This window comes from Pimephales promelas, chromosome 25, assembly GCF_988280905.1.
Source record: "Pimephales promelas chromosome 25, fPimPro1.hap1.1, whole genome shotgun sequence".
Taxonomy (NCBI): Eukaryota; Metazoa; Chordata; class Actinopteri; order Cypriniformes; family Leuciscidae; genus Pimephales; species Pimephales promelas.
Window position 1 is genome coordinate 15,909,108 of NC_142793.1, and position 14,149 is coordinate 15,923,256.

Genomic DNA, 14,149 nt, shown 5'->3' on the forward strand with positions numbered 1-14,149 from the left:
GTGTTCTAGCATCCTAGTGCTCACCACAGACACTGCCAGACCCTTTTTAGGGGTCTTCATCCTCCACGTCTTCATCTCTTAAAATCTGCGATGATTTTGAAATGTATTATCTCTCTTCATGTATTTTGTTAATTAGTTATTTTTGTTCATTAATTTTAGACCTAGATATTTTTTTAAATGTTAGTTTTAATATTTTTAAATAATATTAAATATTTTAATGTTTATATATATATATATATATATATATAAATTAATATATATATATATATATATATATATATATATATATAAACATTAAAATATTTAATATTATTTAAATTTATAAGAATATATATATATATATATATATATAATATTATATTTAATATAAAAATATAAAATTAAATTATATGTTATATTATCTAAAAATATAATAATAACAGTACAAATGTATTATTAGAATTATTACTATTATGTGTGTGTGTGTGTGTGTATATATACACACACACACATATATATATATATCATATACTGTACATAATATACTAATAATATACTGTATATGAAGAGTTCAGATGCAAAAGCCTCTAAATGCCATTTGAAATTTTCTTCTAGAATGATAATTTTTTATCAAGCTTGTATATTTAAGTTCAGTGATTTCACTTAAATGGCAATGATAATTACCTATTAATTGTTATTTAAGTGAAATTACTGGAGTTAAATCTACAAGTTTGACAAAAATCATCATTAAAGAAGAAAATTTCAAATGGCATTTAGAGGCTTTTGCATCTGAACTCTTCATATATATATATATATATATATATATATATATATATATATATATATATATATATCAAATTTATAATAATATTCAGATAATGTTGCTTGTATTCCCAGTCCCCGTGCCAACAGGGATGCCTTTTCCGGCATGGACACCCCAGGGTCCAAACGCAAGCTGTACAGTGCTGTGCCTGGAAGACATTATGTGGTGGTCAAGACTTACCAACCACAGGCTGAGGGCGAAATAGCTTTGTTCAAGAACGACAGGGTGAAAGGTAAATGTCTCTCTAAAATTGCATTTAAGTTTAACTTTACTCAATTAAACCATATGTTATTTGTAGTAAATAAGCACTTTTTCAAGAGTATGATTGTGCACCAAATGAAGGGGAAAGCTGGTTTGTAACAGGGAGTGCAGTTTCTCCTGCCATATGGAGAACAAGAATTCACAGATTCTGCCCTTCGGCACCAGGCGATGCCTGGCCGGAGCTAGCAACACTTCACAAACAGAAAGAGATGAACTAGAGAGATTTCAGAGGATAAGAGTAAAGACTTCACTGGATAAATTCCTCATAGGCCTGATATATATAATTGGCATGTGTATTTTTACACATCGGTAGTGAAGTGCTTATAATGTCAGTCGGAGAATGAGCAAAATAATCTTGAATAGTAAAAGAGCTGCATCTATTACAGTCATTTTTCCTGGTGTCATATTTAGGACTGCACAATAAATGCAGTATGTAAATCGTGAGAACAGTGTTTTATATATATTTTTTGTTGACTTTCTCTATAGTTCTCAGTATTGGAGAAGGAGGATTCTGGGAAGGCAGTGCCCGAGGGAATGTAGGCTGGTTCCCAGCAGAATGTGTGGAAGAGATCCCAAGCAAACCCAATGAGGACAGGCCATGTGAGTGTGTACACACAAATACACACCAGCACACACATTCAACATGTTCTCATTCACTGACATTGCAACTTATAGGAGTAGTCCACCCAAAACTGACATTTCTGTCACAATTTAAGGTACGTTTAACACTGTTTTCAACTAAAAATGGCCAAAAATATGCAAACATTTGAAAACGGGATTCAAAGTGCATGTTTTTGAAAATTACATTGTTAACGTATCCGTGTAAATTACAAAAACGCACATTCTTGAAAAGGGTGACGTAATGCGTATACTGTATGTATAACTGTTTTTCTTTACAAAGTGACATCGCCAACTACTGACCTGAATAATATAGCATCTTTAGTCGTTTTGGCGGATCCGGGTGAACGTTTTACACACCAACAAAACAAAACAAACACTGAATAAACATGTCGGGTAAAAACCAACCCAAAATATGCGACTTTCTTTCTTTAGTGGAAAACAGAATCACACTGTTCAACAAACAGTTCACACTGGTCTGTTTCATACAATGAAAGTAGTCCATACCCCTTATTCATATTGCACTATATTCAAGATCTCCTAAAGCGGTAGAATGTTTTGGTATACAAAAGGAATGAGAGAACCAATGGTGGCATCAGTGATGTCAAACTTAGCATGAAGTGTTTTCGCACAGCATATGTTTCAATACCTCAGAGCTGAAATGAAGGTTAATAATCAGTGATTGATTCAATTTTTGGTCTTTTCAGAAATTCTTATGGTTTCGATTTGGCTTCACATAAATCAAACGGACTACTTTATGATACTTTTCTCGTCTTTTTTCTCGTTTTTGGAGCTTGACAGTCCCTGGTCACCATTTACTTTCATTGTATGAAAATAAGCAGAATGAACATTCTGCTAAACTACTACTTTTGTGTTCTACTGAAGAAAGAAATTCACATGCATTCAGAACAGCATGAAGGTGAGTATGATTGTTTGCTTCTTCACATATTATACAGTGAGGGGAAAACAACTTTCCCCCTTCCTCTTATTGTCTTTTTTATTCTTCTCCATTGCTCTGATAACCCACAGAATATGTGAGAAGCCTTGCGGCGATAGCAGGCTGTTAATTCAGTTAGTGTTCATTTGCAACTAGGCCACAAAGCACATGCGTGTCCACCTCTCAGATCAAATGCTCGAGTTCATCCGTCAACCGAAGCTGTGAATGAGCACCTGAGAAATTGTGCATTATGTCCAAATTGGACAGAGCACAGAAATGCTATTAACAGCAATCAAAGCACTACTCTAGTCCAAATGTTTGTTAAATTTAGATAAATTTTTTTTTGTGTGTGTGTGTACAATCATTGGCTGTTGTGTAGCTGTGGTGTGCGCACTCAACATTCACTGTGCAAATTGGCAGAAGGGGCCAGGGGCAACATTCTGTTGAGAGTTGTTATTTTGGGCCAAATGAATGCCTTCCACATCAGTGCAGCTTCTGTGTTTTTTTTTTTTCAGCCCTGTATGTGTGTGTGGTGCAAGTGTCATAGAGGCGTTTAGATGTTTTCTTCATTGAAACCCATCCGAACCTTTACAGTGCACGCATAATCATTATGCAAGTCTGATCATATTTTTTTTTCCTAGCGTATTTTACCAATTCCAAACCACATCAGTCTTAAAGTCCCCCTGTAGTCAATCATTTTAGCATTTAAAACTCATCTTTGATCAGCAAAATTAAAGATTCAAAGTATTTTCCTTAAAAAAATGGATCACGCCTTAAAATAGCTTGAATGTAACTCTAAACCTTTGCCTCATTTAGTATCCCCGCCTCCACTCACTCACACCAGCTCAGAGATGCACTCGTTGACGATCACACATTGACCTGATTGTTTACAAGGTAGTTTGTGACGTCAGAAACACCAATGATTTCAAACCGAAATTGAGAAATTGTCTTTGGTTCAGGAGAACTCCGGCGCAAAATGAACCTTTGGTCTAATAAAACATCGGCACCTAGTCAACCGTTCTCTAAGATTTGTTTTCATGATAATCGAATGTATAGAGTTTTATCTCTAAAAACTGTTTAGTGTATAACACTAGTATATGCGGCATTTACTAAGTAAAAATACATCGCTAGTTTATACCACTAACAAGGCTCAAAATTGCCCCACACTAACACAGTAACATAAAGAGGATCCCTACATGCAAACTGAAGCATTGAGAACTTTGTACAGACTGTTTAATAAGAAGATTCTTTATAAAGACAGTTCACTTCGTGTATACAGACAGGAGCCATCTTTGGAAAACAGTCACGACAAGTCAAACCACGAAGGTCGTGCTGAGTGAGCTGAACTGTGTGACCGGCGTTCGGGGATCGACTTATCGAGACTGTTTTCTAAGATGGCTCCTGTCTGTATACATGAAGTGAACTGTCTGAAACTGGAACTGAAGTGAAATTGGTATATAATCATTTATAAATGATATATAATGCTATACTATGTATAATATAACACTGCAATTCTATAGACATTGCCAAATTGAGGCATGACCATTCAGACAAGAAATGCTCAGGTTGAGAAGAAAAGATATTAACTGCAAAAGTTTTTAATTATTAAAGTGAAGAATTCTGTGTTAAACCAAGATTTAAACCACAGTCTCACAAAGTCTCCAGTGCCGCCATTTTCCAGTACTGTCTTTAACCTAGAGTCTCCAGAAATACAAGTTGTCTGGATCTCAGAGACTTTGCTAAGGAACAAAATCTTCAAACATGACCCTTCTTAATATGAATAACATTGATGTGGTTTGGAATTGGTAAAATGTGCTAAAATATGAACGGAATTAATATTGACTTGCATAATAATTATGCATGCACTGTATAACAGTAGTAAAAGGCTTTGCATTGCATCGCACTTGACGTAATTACACACAACGTTATTATCCAAATCCTGTTTTTAATCTACAGTCACACTTTAGTCTAAAATCTCAATGATAATTCTCTACTGTGGTCCAGATTGTTGGCTATGACCATGTACAGTAAGACAGCTATTGGCAGCTACATGAAACAAATGGAGAGCTGTTCACGACAGCATGTGGTGAGCAGAATGGAGGTGTGGTGAACGACAGCTGTCATTGGCCAAGAGGCTTTGGCCCATGTGACTCGGGGAGAGAGTCTGGCTGACTCAGCTCTCAGACTGTAAGATCTAAGTTCACCCGTCAGATGATGGAACATGACATTTGCCTTGAGGTTGTCCTGCTGTGCTTCTGCATCTGTATGGCTAACTGTTTTTGGTGAACTTAATTGAAAAAAAAAATGTTTTCAAACAGGTTTTCTTGCTTCCTTGCTAGAGATAATTATATCATAGCTATGATATATAAATTATATCATAGCTAGAGATCCTAGCTATGATATAATTTACTGTTGTTGTTTTTTTGCCCCTTGTTTCTGCATATTGGTTGCATAACATGACTTTGTTGGTCATACATTAAAAACATGTTCATTATTAAAAGAAAACATTTTCATCTTAGAGGAGGTGTGTTTAAGCTATTGTATGTGTGAATTGCAACCATGTATACACTCTAAAAAATGCTGGGTTGTTTTAACCCAATTTTGGGTCAAATATGGACAAACCCAGCCATTGGGTTACATTTTTACAAACAACCCAGCATTTTTTTGAGTGTATATTTGAATAAAATAAGTGATGAAAAAATGCATGTCACACCATTGACCTGAATATGTTTTTCTGTGGCGAAACTACACTGTAAAAAAATATTTTCAACATTTTTTCTTTTGTCAAATCAACTTAAATAATTTATTTAGTTGAGATAACTTATTATTTTGAGTTTCTGATGGTTAAATTAGTCTACTTCATTGTATTGACTCACTTTTTCCAGTTAAATCAACTTAAAATTTTAAGGCAACCAGGTTACTTACTTTTTTAAGCTGAACCAACAATATTTTTTTACAGTGTAGGTATTTTGCCTGTATCATTTTATTCCTAATGCTATAGCCAATAATTAAGTTGTTGATCAAGTCGCACACATTTTAGCAGTAATCTGAAGTGAAAATGCTTGCTATCTTTAGTATAAGTGTCATCTGAGGCGTTTTGAAGCGCATCCATTGCTAGTGTTGCAAAACGAGCAGGATGGCGGTGTGAAAAGGTGAGAAATGCTCCGTTGTGATGGGAGGCGTGTTTGGTAGCCTTAAAATCCATGGCTACTCCAGTGCATGCCATGAGTGAAACAAAGAGTTGCAAGGACAGCGGATTTCTTACATCGATTTACAGAATAGTAATTCGGTTCCCATGGCGATGCTCTCTGCTTTATTTTAGTCACATCTTTTGCCCAAAACGCTCTTATTTCTACTGTAGGTAAAATCCAACATTTGGCTAAAATTCATCACATACCCATCCATACGCTGCCGGACCAGCCTTGAAAGTTGACGATCTAGTGCAGTGTTCAAAATCGGATATGGTTAAACGCAGCCTCGGCTGGTTAGCAACCGCACAAGTAGGCTATTCTGCTGAAGTCTCTTGAACCTTTCCGAGCAACACTCATGCACATTCCTGATTGATATATTTCCATGGAAACATGCTCTACACTGTACAAACCCTGTTGCTAAGGAGTGGGCCTTGGTAAGATTTTTTTTTTCTCTCTTTTTGTGGCATCTTTTTTTTTCCCTCTCTCATACACTCTCTCTCCCTCTCACGGCACTGAGAACAGCGCTTTCATACCATCTTTTCCAATGCCACGGTTCTCTTCTCCATGTGTGTGGTGCTGATGGTCAGCTCTCACCCGAGCACTCGAGGAGACGCGAGAGTTTTTGGAGATGGGAAGTTAGGCATCAGGGCCTGTGGGATCGAGAAAAGTGGTATTCCCCCCTCAGGCAAGGAGAATTGAGTGTTTCTCGGATTGACTCGGGGGTTGAACTAAAGGGGACCAATGGACGAAACTAGCAGATCCAGGAAGAAGGTTCATTTTGGAGGTATGTTGATTTGAGGATGTGGCAATCTCGGGAGGTTTGTGATGAATTATGGATTTGCGCGACTAATAATTGTATGTTTTGCTCTCTGCGCTGATGTTTGCATTGTGGACAGTTGTGTAGGAATGATAAGAAAATTCCAGTTGCAGTCGTTCGTGGTTTTTTTCAGCACAAATGAGTCTTTTCAGTTGCTTTTTAAGGTAATTGTGCATGCCGATGACTTGTAGTAACTTTTTGTGTGCGTTTCAGATTTGTTGCAAACAAATTGTAGGTACTATCCAAAAGGTGGTTTTATCATCTAATTCAGTTCTCAAACATGTTCTAGCTTTTCAGGTAAACTAGTTTTATTCACTAGAGACTGAGTGAGAAACTGTGGTCAAGTTGTAGTTTTAAAACTTCAGAGTGACTGGCAGAATATTATAGTTATTACTTTTTTCCAGTGGTGTGCTCTGACGCTGCTGTGAAAGTTTTGCATCCTTCAAGTCTTACTTGCTTACTATCTTACATAGCAAGTTACCCATGATGATTTGATATCCGGTGTTGTAGCAACTGTCATCGCTGCTCGCCCTCACGTCAAATAGACTTTTTTTTCCTCGTTCGGACCACAGAGGAACAACACTCATGTCAAGTACGTGTGGCTCTGTGTGTACATGCCAGAAATTTTTTTGTTGGAAAGACGACAGCTGCTAAAGGAGAAACTGACAGGGTGTTCCATTAAGATGTGAGAAAGAGAACGAAAAAGACATGGCACTTAACACGGTGGCCATTTTATTCATCCTATTAATTATAACATCAGTGTCTTATTGGTGTTAAATTTCTCTGCTCAGTTACAGTGTATGGATGTAAAATCAGGTATTGCTCAACTGCATAATGCAAAACCTGACAAAACACATCTATAAATGGTAATGTCAAGGCTCAGAGTGTGATGATTCACTTGCACACTCAAACGATTCAGTTTTGGTTTATTAATTTCACGGAATGCATCATTGCACGTCCAGTCTGACCTCAATATTATTTGATTTGTTTTTATATAAATGGCAAAAATGACAGCAAAAAAAATAAGTTGTAGAGTGCCAAAAGCTTACTTTTCAGAAATTGCCATGATTCATATTTTAAAGCCGTATTTTAATGCTGCGATTGTTTTTTCTTTGGTAATGAACATATGAATTTTAACCTCTCTAGATGGACACATTTTGATCAAATGCTTTGATTTTGATATATTTGAAACCACTGACATATGGGGAGGACATCTTACATTAGCAGTCACAGGATAGAGCTGATGTCTTGCGTTGAATCTAAACCTCCTTTTGTTTGAACATCAAAACGCTTCAGCTCAACAAAGAATTGAGCGTCTGTAACTTTAACAGCTAACCAGTGAGTAGGTTGGAAGGGGAAAGTGTTGAATCCCACGCAGCCTCCTGACTACTGATATCATCGTGTATCAACAGAACCGCAGAGGACAATACAAATGGTGCATTTTTCTGAAGCTGCAGCCTGCAGAACAAACTCCTTAAGAATCGCATTAACGGATGAATATGTGTATACGGTTGCTCAGGATCTTTATTATCATCAGTTGTGCCCCCTTTAATCTCTATACTTCCACCCTAGATACAATCTTTATAAGTGCACTTCGGGGGCCGTGCTTAACATCAAGGTGATTTGATTGAATTTGGATATTAATCGACTCTTTGTGTTTGATCCATTTGTACGAGTCCTCTGCGGAAAGTTGTTTTAATGTGGTACAAACAGGATGCCATAATGCCGTGTAGACATTTAATCTCTGCGACATAAAAAAATATCTTCATTAGCTTTGTTGGCTCTTTTCCTGGTACCTTTCATAAAACGCAGTCAATATTTGGCCTTCCTGAGCTCTCTCGGAGGACTAGTCTAGTTTGGCTCCATTATGGGCCAAATGGTCCCTGTCTTCCAAAGGGCTTTTTATTGGTTGCAATTAAATGTGTAATGTGGTATAGTTAGATTAGTGCAGATTTTGAATTGACTGTTATAATTTGTGGATTCTTTGTAAGCATATGGCATGTGATCAAGAAATTAGATTTTTTTTTTTTTTTTGCGTCATGCTGGTATTGATTTTCAGTAACAGTATGCCAAGGTGAAACGGTAAGCACCTTTTGTCATTTATTTCATTCTTTTCTAGAGCACAGTTGGTGTCTTCGCGTTGGCTAAACGACTAAATGTTTAAAAAATGGCACCTGGGTCTATGTGACATATGGCACACAGTAAGGCCAATTTGTGACTAGACAGCTTTTTCAGTGCAATTATGTAACCGAACCTTTACACTGAACATCCTCACTTTATCACATCTGCTGTACTTTTCAAAAATGCTGGAGCTTATTTTTATTCATTTTGCACATTTTATCTTCGGTGTGAAAGTAGTGATAATGATGTTGTGAAGTCTTCAGAGTTCGGTGGGTTAGTGCTTGAACACAGTCACACTAGAATTTTGGTGGAAACTTTTTGTTTATGTTTGAAAATGAATTTTATGGCTCTTTCTCAGTGGCACAGATTCTGACCACTATGCAACATTGAAATATTACATAATTAGAGTTATCTAAAGTAAATGTCTGTGAATATGTATTCACAGATGCCCGGGCGGACCGATCAGAGAGAAGGAAGCTCTTCCGACACTACACTGTGGGATCTTATGACAGTTTTGATGCATCAAGGTATGATCAAACATTTTTCTAATCCATCTGACCATTGTTTAAAGTGTGTCGGGTTCAATATATGATGGTAGTTTTAAATGAGTTCTCTATTGCATACATATTTACAGTTCAGACAAGGATAGTGATCGATTTTTTTCAATATATTGCAGTGTCAGTATTAGTATTAGTTTTGCCTTGACAAGGTTAATTAAAGGAATAGTTCACCCAAAAATGAAAATGATCCCATAATTTACTCACACTCTAGCCATCCTAGGAGTATATGACTTTCTTCTTTCAGCCAAACACAATCATTAATATCCTGGCTCTTCCCAGGTCTGTAATGTCATTAAATATTGCCTGAGTTTTTGAAGCTCCAAAAAGTGCATCGCTCCATAATAAAAGAAATCCATACGACTGCAGTGGGTTAATGAAGGCCTTCTGAAGTGAAGCGATGGGTTTTTATAAGAAAAAATATAAATATTTAAAACTTTATGAAGTATAATCACTGGCTTTCGGCAACAGCCGTATGTGTGTTCACGTGAAAGTTACGTGATCAATTCTCACCTAATCTTACACCACGCATGCGTCATACGTCAGTTTAGAGTTCACACTTTCGCCGGAACTCGACTCTCTCGTGAACTCACGTATACAGCCATTGACGGAAGCCAATGATTATAGCCAGTGTTGGGAAAGTTCACTTTCTACATGAACTAGTTCAAAGTTCAGTTCACACATTTTGAAATTAACTAGTTCATTTATAGTTCTTTTTTCCATATGTTGCGAGCTTTTTATTATTATTATTATTGCCATATAAGTCCATATACAACCACAGACAACAATTATTTTATCGACGGGCAGTTTACACAGAAACAGGCAGTTTACACCGAGATGTAAGATTTCTTTCCATCCTCACCGACCTCGTCATAAAATCCATTTAAATGATCAAATGACACATCGTTCGCTGCTGCGGTGCGACACTACTGGCTGGTGTTGCCAGATTGGGTGTTTTTTTGCTACTTTTTTGGGCTTCAAAAACACTATTCAATGCAATTACAAAGTTGCAAAGAGCCAGGATATTATTTTAATATATCTCCGGCTGAAAGAAGAAAGTCATATACTCCAAGGATGGCTTGAGGGTGAGTAAATTATGGGTTAATTTAAATTTTGGGGTGAACTATTCCTTTAAGCAGATTGAGACATGTGTTTAACAAATTTAGCAGATTTTCCACCAGAATCACAAAAAAAAAAAAAAAATTGAGGAAAAATCTGCAGGTTCTGTCTGGGCCGGGTGATGGCCTAATTTTAATAGTTTGATGCTAGATTTACCTAAGCCTTTAACAATTGGCCAGTCTGTTTTCAGCCAACCCCCCCACCACACACACACACACGCACACACACACACACACACACAAAAAAAAAACATATGTTATTGATTAATGAACTTTTTTTATTCTTTGATAATGCTTTTTAGATTAATAATCCAGAGAATGATCTGTTTTAAAGTAAATATATATATATATATATATATATATATATATATATATTGCATTTGATTTACTTCATTTATTTGATTTACTTTAATAATCTACAAAGTATGATCAAAGAATAAAATAAAAAAAGATCATTAATCAATTATTCATGGTCAGAGATAGCCTATATAGTTAATAGTTGTTCTTGTCAGAGTATCAAAGGGCAACACGAGTCATCCATTTACCTGCGCATCCCATTACGCAAAAAACATAATTTCCCAAAACTTCGCCACCTTACTTTCATTTAACACGAAGCGCCGCACAAGCACATTGTTATTCACAGGGGGAAAATGGTTTGAAGAGTGTGAAAACTCTTTAAATGGTCGGTTATGTAAGCAACGCCTGAGCTAGGGGTCATCACTGCGTGATGCAGACACTCTGATGGCATTTAAAAAAAAAAAATCTGCCTTTTGACATTATGATGTCATAATATGTGGCTGTACATCTGCAAATTTGACATAAACTGCCTGTCTTTGACAATGTGATTTTAGCTACAAATCATTGGTTTACTGTGGAGTCTATAAGGCAATAAAATCATTTCAGATCATATTTTTATTTTAAACTAAAACAGTATTTTAAGCAATTGAACTCTAATAACCCTGCAATTTAAGTGTAATATTATTTCTTTTCTTTTCTTTTTTTTTTTTTTTTTGCTTTACAATGAACTTTACACATTTGGCACAGGGTGTTAAAAGACAAAAAAAGAGACAGATCCTCTCGCATCCGGCTACCATACTCCTACCCAGCTGACACACCCCTCGCTCGGAGCTGGTTGTCATGGAGACAGAGAATCCATGGCAATGCAGTGCAGGCTACTTCCTGCTGCAGGGAGCTTGAGTGACAGGCGTACAGAAGGACGTAGGTTCTTTTAGGTGAACTTGACACAGATACACGTATGATACCTGTTAAATGTGTCAGTCTATTCCAGACACACTGATTTTATTCTCCAGATATTATACATTTACAATGGATACCGGTGTAAACTTTTCAGCAGGATAAGACTGAATGGGTTTACGATTTAAATAGCTAATCCACATTGGCGTATAAATATTGGTCCGTGATGGACAGTCTGAATGTGTTGTGTAGGAGTCAACAAAAGGTGTTTGGAATGAAATCACCTCACAGGTACAAATACAATTATGAGCAAATAATATTTCCAAGCTATTGAGCCTCTTCTAACAGGCCAGGATATTAATGACCTTGTTGCTCTGTGACATCGCCACAGTGTCCCCTTCAAAGCAGATTATGTTTCCATGACAACCATGCATCATTCCTCAGGAGTCAGCACTCTACCTTTTGAGCTCAGAGCGCTTTCAATATTTCAGTGAGACTTTATCTTATAGTTTTAAGACTGTGAGGCAAGTCGGTCAATCTTGCGATCAAAAGCTTAAGCACATTTTGTTAATATGCCAGCTAAAGTTTTTATGGGATTATAAACACTTCAAGATCTTTTTGGGTGCATTAATCAAACTAGAGCTGCTGATCTTTAGTGATTATTTTAGTTTCTGTGTTCCACAATTCATTCTGGACACAGTCAAGATACAAGGTTCAGTCAAATGAAATGCCGCAGACCACAATCCATACCTGATATGAAAAAAGTTCATGTGCCAGATGAGAAATGAGACTCCAGCTCTTTCCGAGAGATGTCTGTGACGTTGCGGTTTGAGCGATTCTGCGCCTATTCAGGCTTGATTTCCATCTAAAAGATGGCAAGCCCTCTTGTCCTTCAGGGAGAAGAAGAGAGAACATTTACTTTTCATTGCTGTCATTTTCAAACTGCTTATCTATCTCTAGATATCTCTGGTGCCTTCTAACACCTTCAGTAATTGATCTGCTGGTGCAAGGCAGGAGAAAACACTTAGTGTCACACATGTGTCATTCAGGACAACCACCATCATAATACATACATTTCAGTCCAAAAATTAATTGAATTAACAAGTCATATTGTATTTGAAAGATTTTTGAAATGATTTCTTTGAGCAGACTGTGCGGCTTTGTGTTAAAGGAATAGGTCATCTAAATGCATGAATCAGAATGAATGAATATTTAATTTTTTTTTTTACATGTGTTAGAAGAACCAAATTTTAGATTGCATTTATACATCTCTAAAAGTCTATGAAAACTCATTAAAAAATCTGTGTAAACTTTTGGTTACACTTTATTATAAGTTGACTTAGTTACGCTGTACTCACTCAAATAAGTACTAATTAATATTAATTAACTAGTCCTGCATGTATTTACTAGAGAGTTAGGGTTTTGGTTTAGTTTCTTGTGCTATGTCACCTTAAAATAAAGTGTACCACACTTTTTGAAACAATTGCAATTTTAAAGACTGATTATTTTTGAAATCTGTGACGTAGAAATCTGGCATTATCTTCATTTGGTGACAGACTGCTGAGGGCATTCAATACGATTAGAGTCTAAATATTATACAAAAAGTGCTATTAGATTCTGATTTCTTAATATTTATTATTCCAAAAGTACTTAAAGAATTATTGATGTAAGCGTTTTAAACACCAGAAATAAGGATCAGGTTCTTCACAATTCCAATCTACAATGGACACATACAATTATTTTTAGTTCAGTTAAGGCCAGTGATCGCGCTCGCGCACACTTGCATACATTCTTCTTCCCCCTTCTCTATCTCTCTCTCTCTCTCACACACACACACACACACACACACACACACACACACTCTCTCTCTCTCTCTCTCTCTCTCTCTCTCTCTCTCTCTCTCTCTCTCTCTCTCTCTCTCTCTCTCTCTCTCTCTCTCTCTCTCTCTCTCTCTCTCTCTCACTCACTCACTCTCCCTCTCTCTCTCATACCCATTTCTCCAAGATTACCGCTCATGTTTTCCTCTGGTGATTTTCATCCTTCATCTGGCGGTTATGTCTCGCGCTTACGACACGCTATCTCGCCGGCGACCGGGCCCTGCCTTTCTTAACCGGTGTCACAGCTTCTTTTTCGACAGATAAAGCCGGCGGTGAGCTTTTTTCAACGGTTACAACTCTCGTCACATCGCTCTCTTCGTCGCAAAAATGATTAATTCCGCTCAGCCGACGCCTGTCAGGATGAAGCATCACTCCGCTCGCGCAGCGGTTGCGATGATGAGGATGATAGGCTGTAATAACGGTCGTTATGCGCGGAATTTTCTCCACAGCGACTGCGTTATCAACGAAAAGACGGTCGTGCTGCAGAAGAAGGATAACGAGGGATTCGGGTTCGTTTTGAGAGGGGCGAAAGGTAGGAAAAAAAGACGGACCCCTCGTTGTCTCCGCCGCCTCATCATGACTGTGTATCACTTCGTGCTTTATACCCCCGAGAATCAAACGGTGTTGGTCCTTCATTTCACACTATTTCTTATCCC

At 37.1% G+C, this 14,149-nt stretch overlaps 1 protein-coding gene and 1 long non-coding RNA gene across 4 annotated transcripts in view; one reads left to right on the top strand and one right to left on the bottom strand.

Annotated features, from left to right (window-relative positions):
* The window catches only part of shank2b (SH3 and multiple ankyrin repeat domains 2b), a 97,454-nt gene that overhangs the window by 54,679 nt on the left and 28,626 nt on the right, over window positions 1-14,149 (top strand). For both annotated transcript variants that reach the window (XM_089127967.1, XM_089127968.1), the window contains exons 12-15: window positions 877-1,034; window positions 1,550-1,663; window positions 9,193-9,274; window positions 13,943-14,025. In XM_089127967.1, coding sequence (XP_088984093.1) covers window positions 877-1,034; window positions 1,550-1,663; window positions 9,193-9,274; window positions 13,943-14,025 — 437 coding nt within the window. The remainder of the gene's footprint in view (window positions 1-876; window positions 1,035-1,549; window positions 1,664-9,192; window positions 9,275-13,942; window positions 14,026-14,149) is intronic.
* LOC148965065 (uncharacterized) overlaps window positions 1-14,149 on the bottom strand; it is a 63,819-nt gene that overhangs the window by 20,596 nt on the left and 29,074 nt on the right. Inside the window, exons 1-2 of one of the 2 annotated variants that reach the window (XR_016150788.1) lie at window positions 13,626-13,955; window positions 12,367-12,506 (exon numbers count right to left, since the gene is read on the bottom strand). This is a non-coding gene — a long non-coding RNA (uncharacterized LOC148965065). Of the gene's footprint in view, window positions 1-12,366; window positions 12,507-13,625; window positions 13,956-14,149 lie in introns of those variants that run through there. The other variant, XR_016150787.1, reaches the window with a different exon arrangement.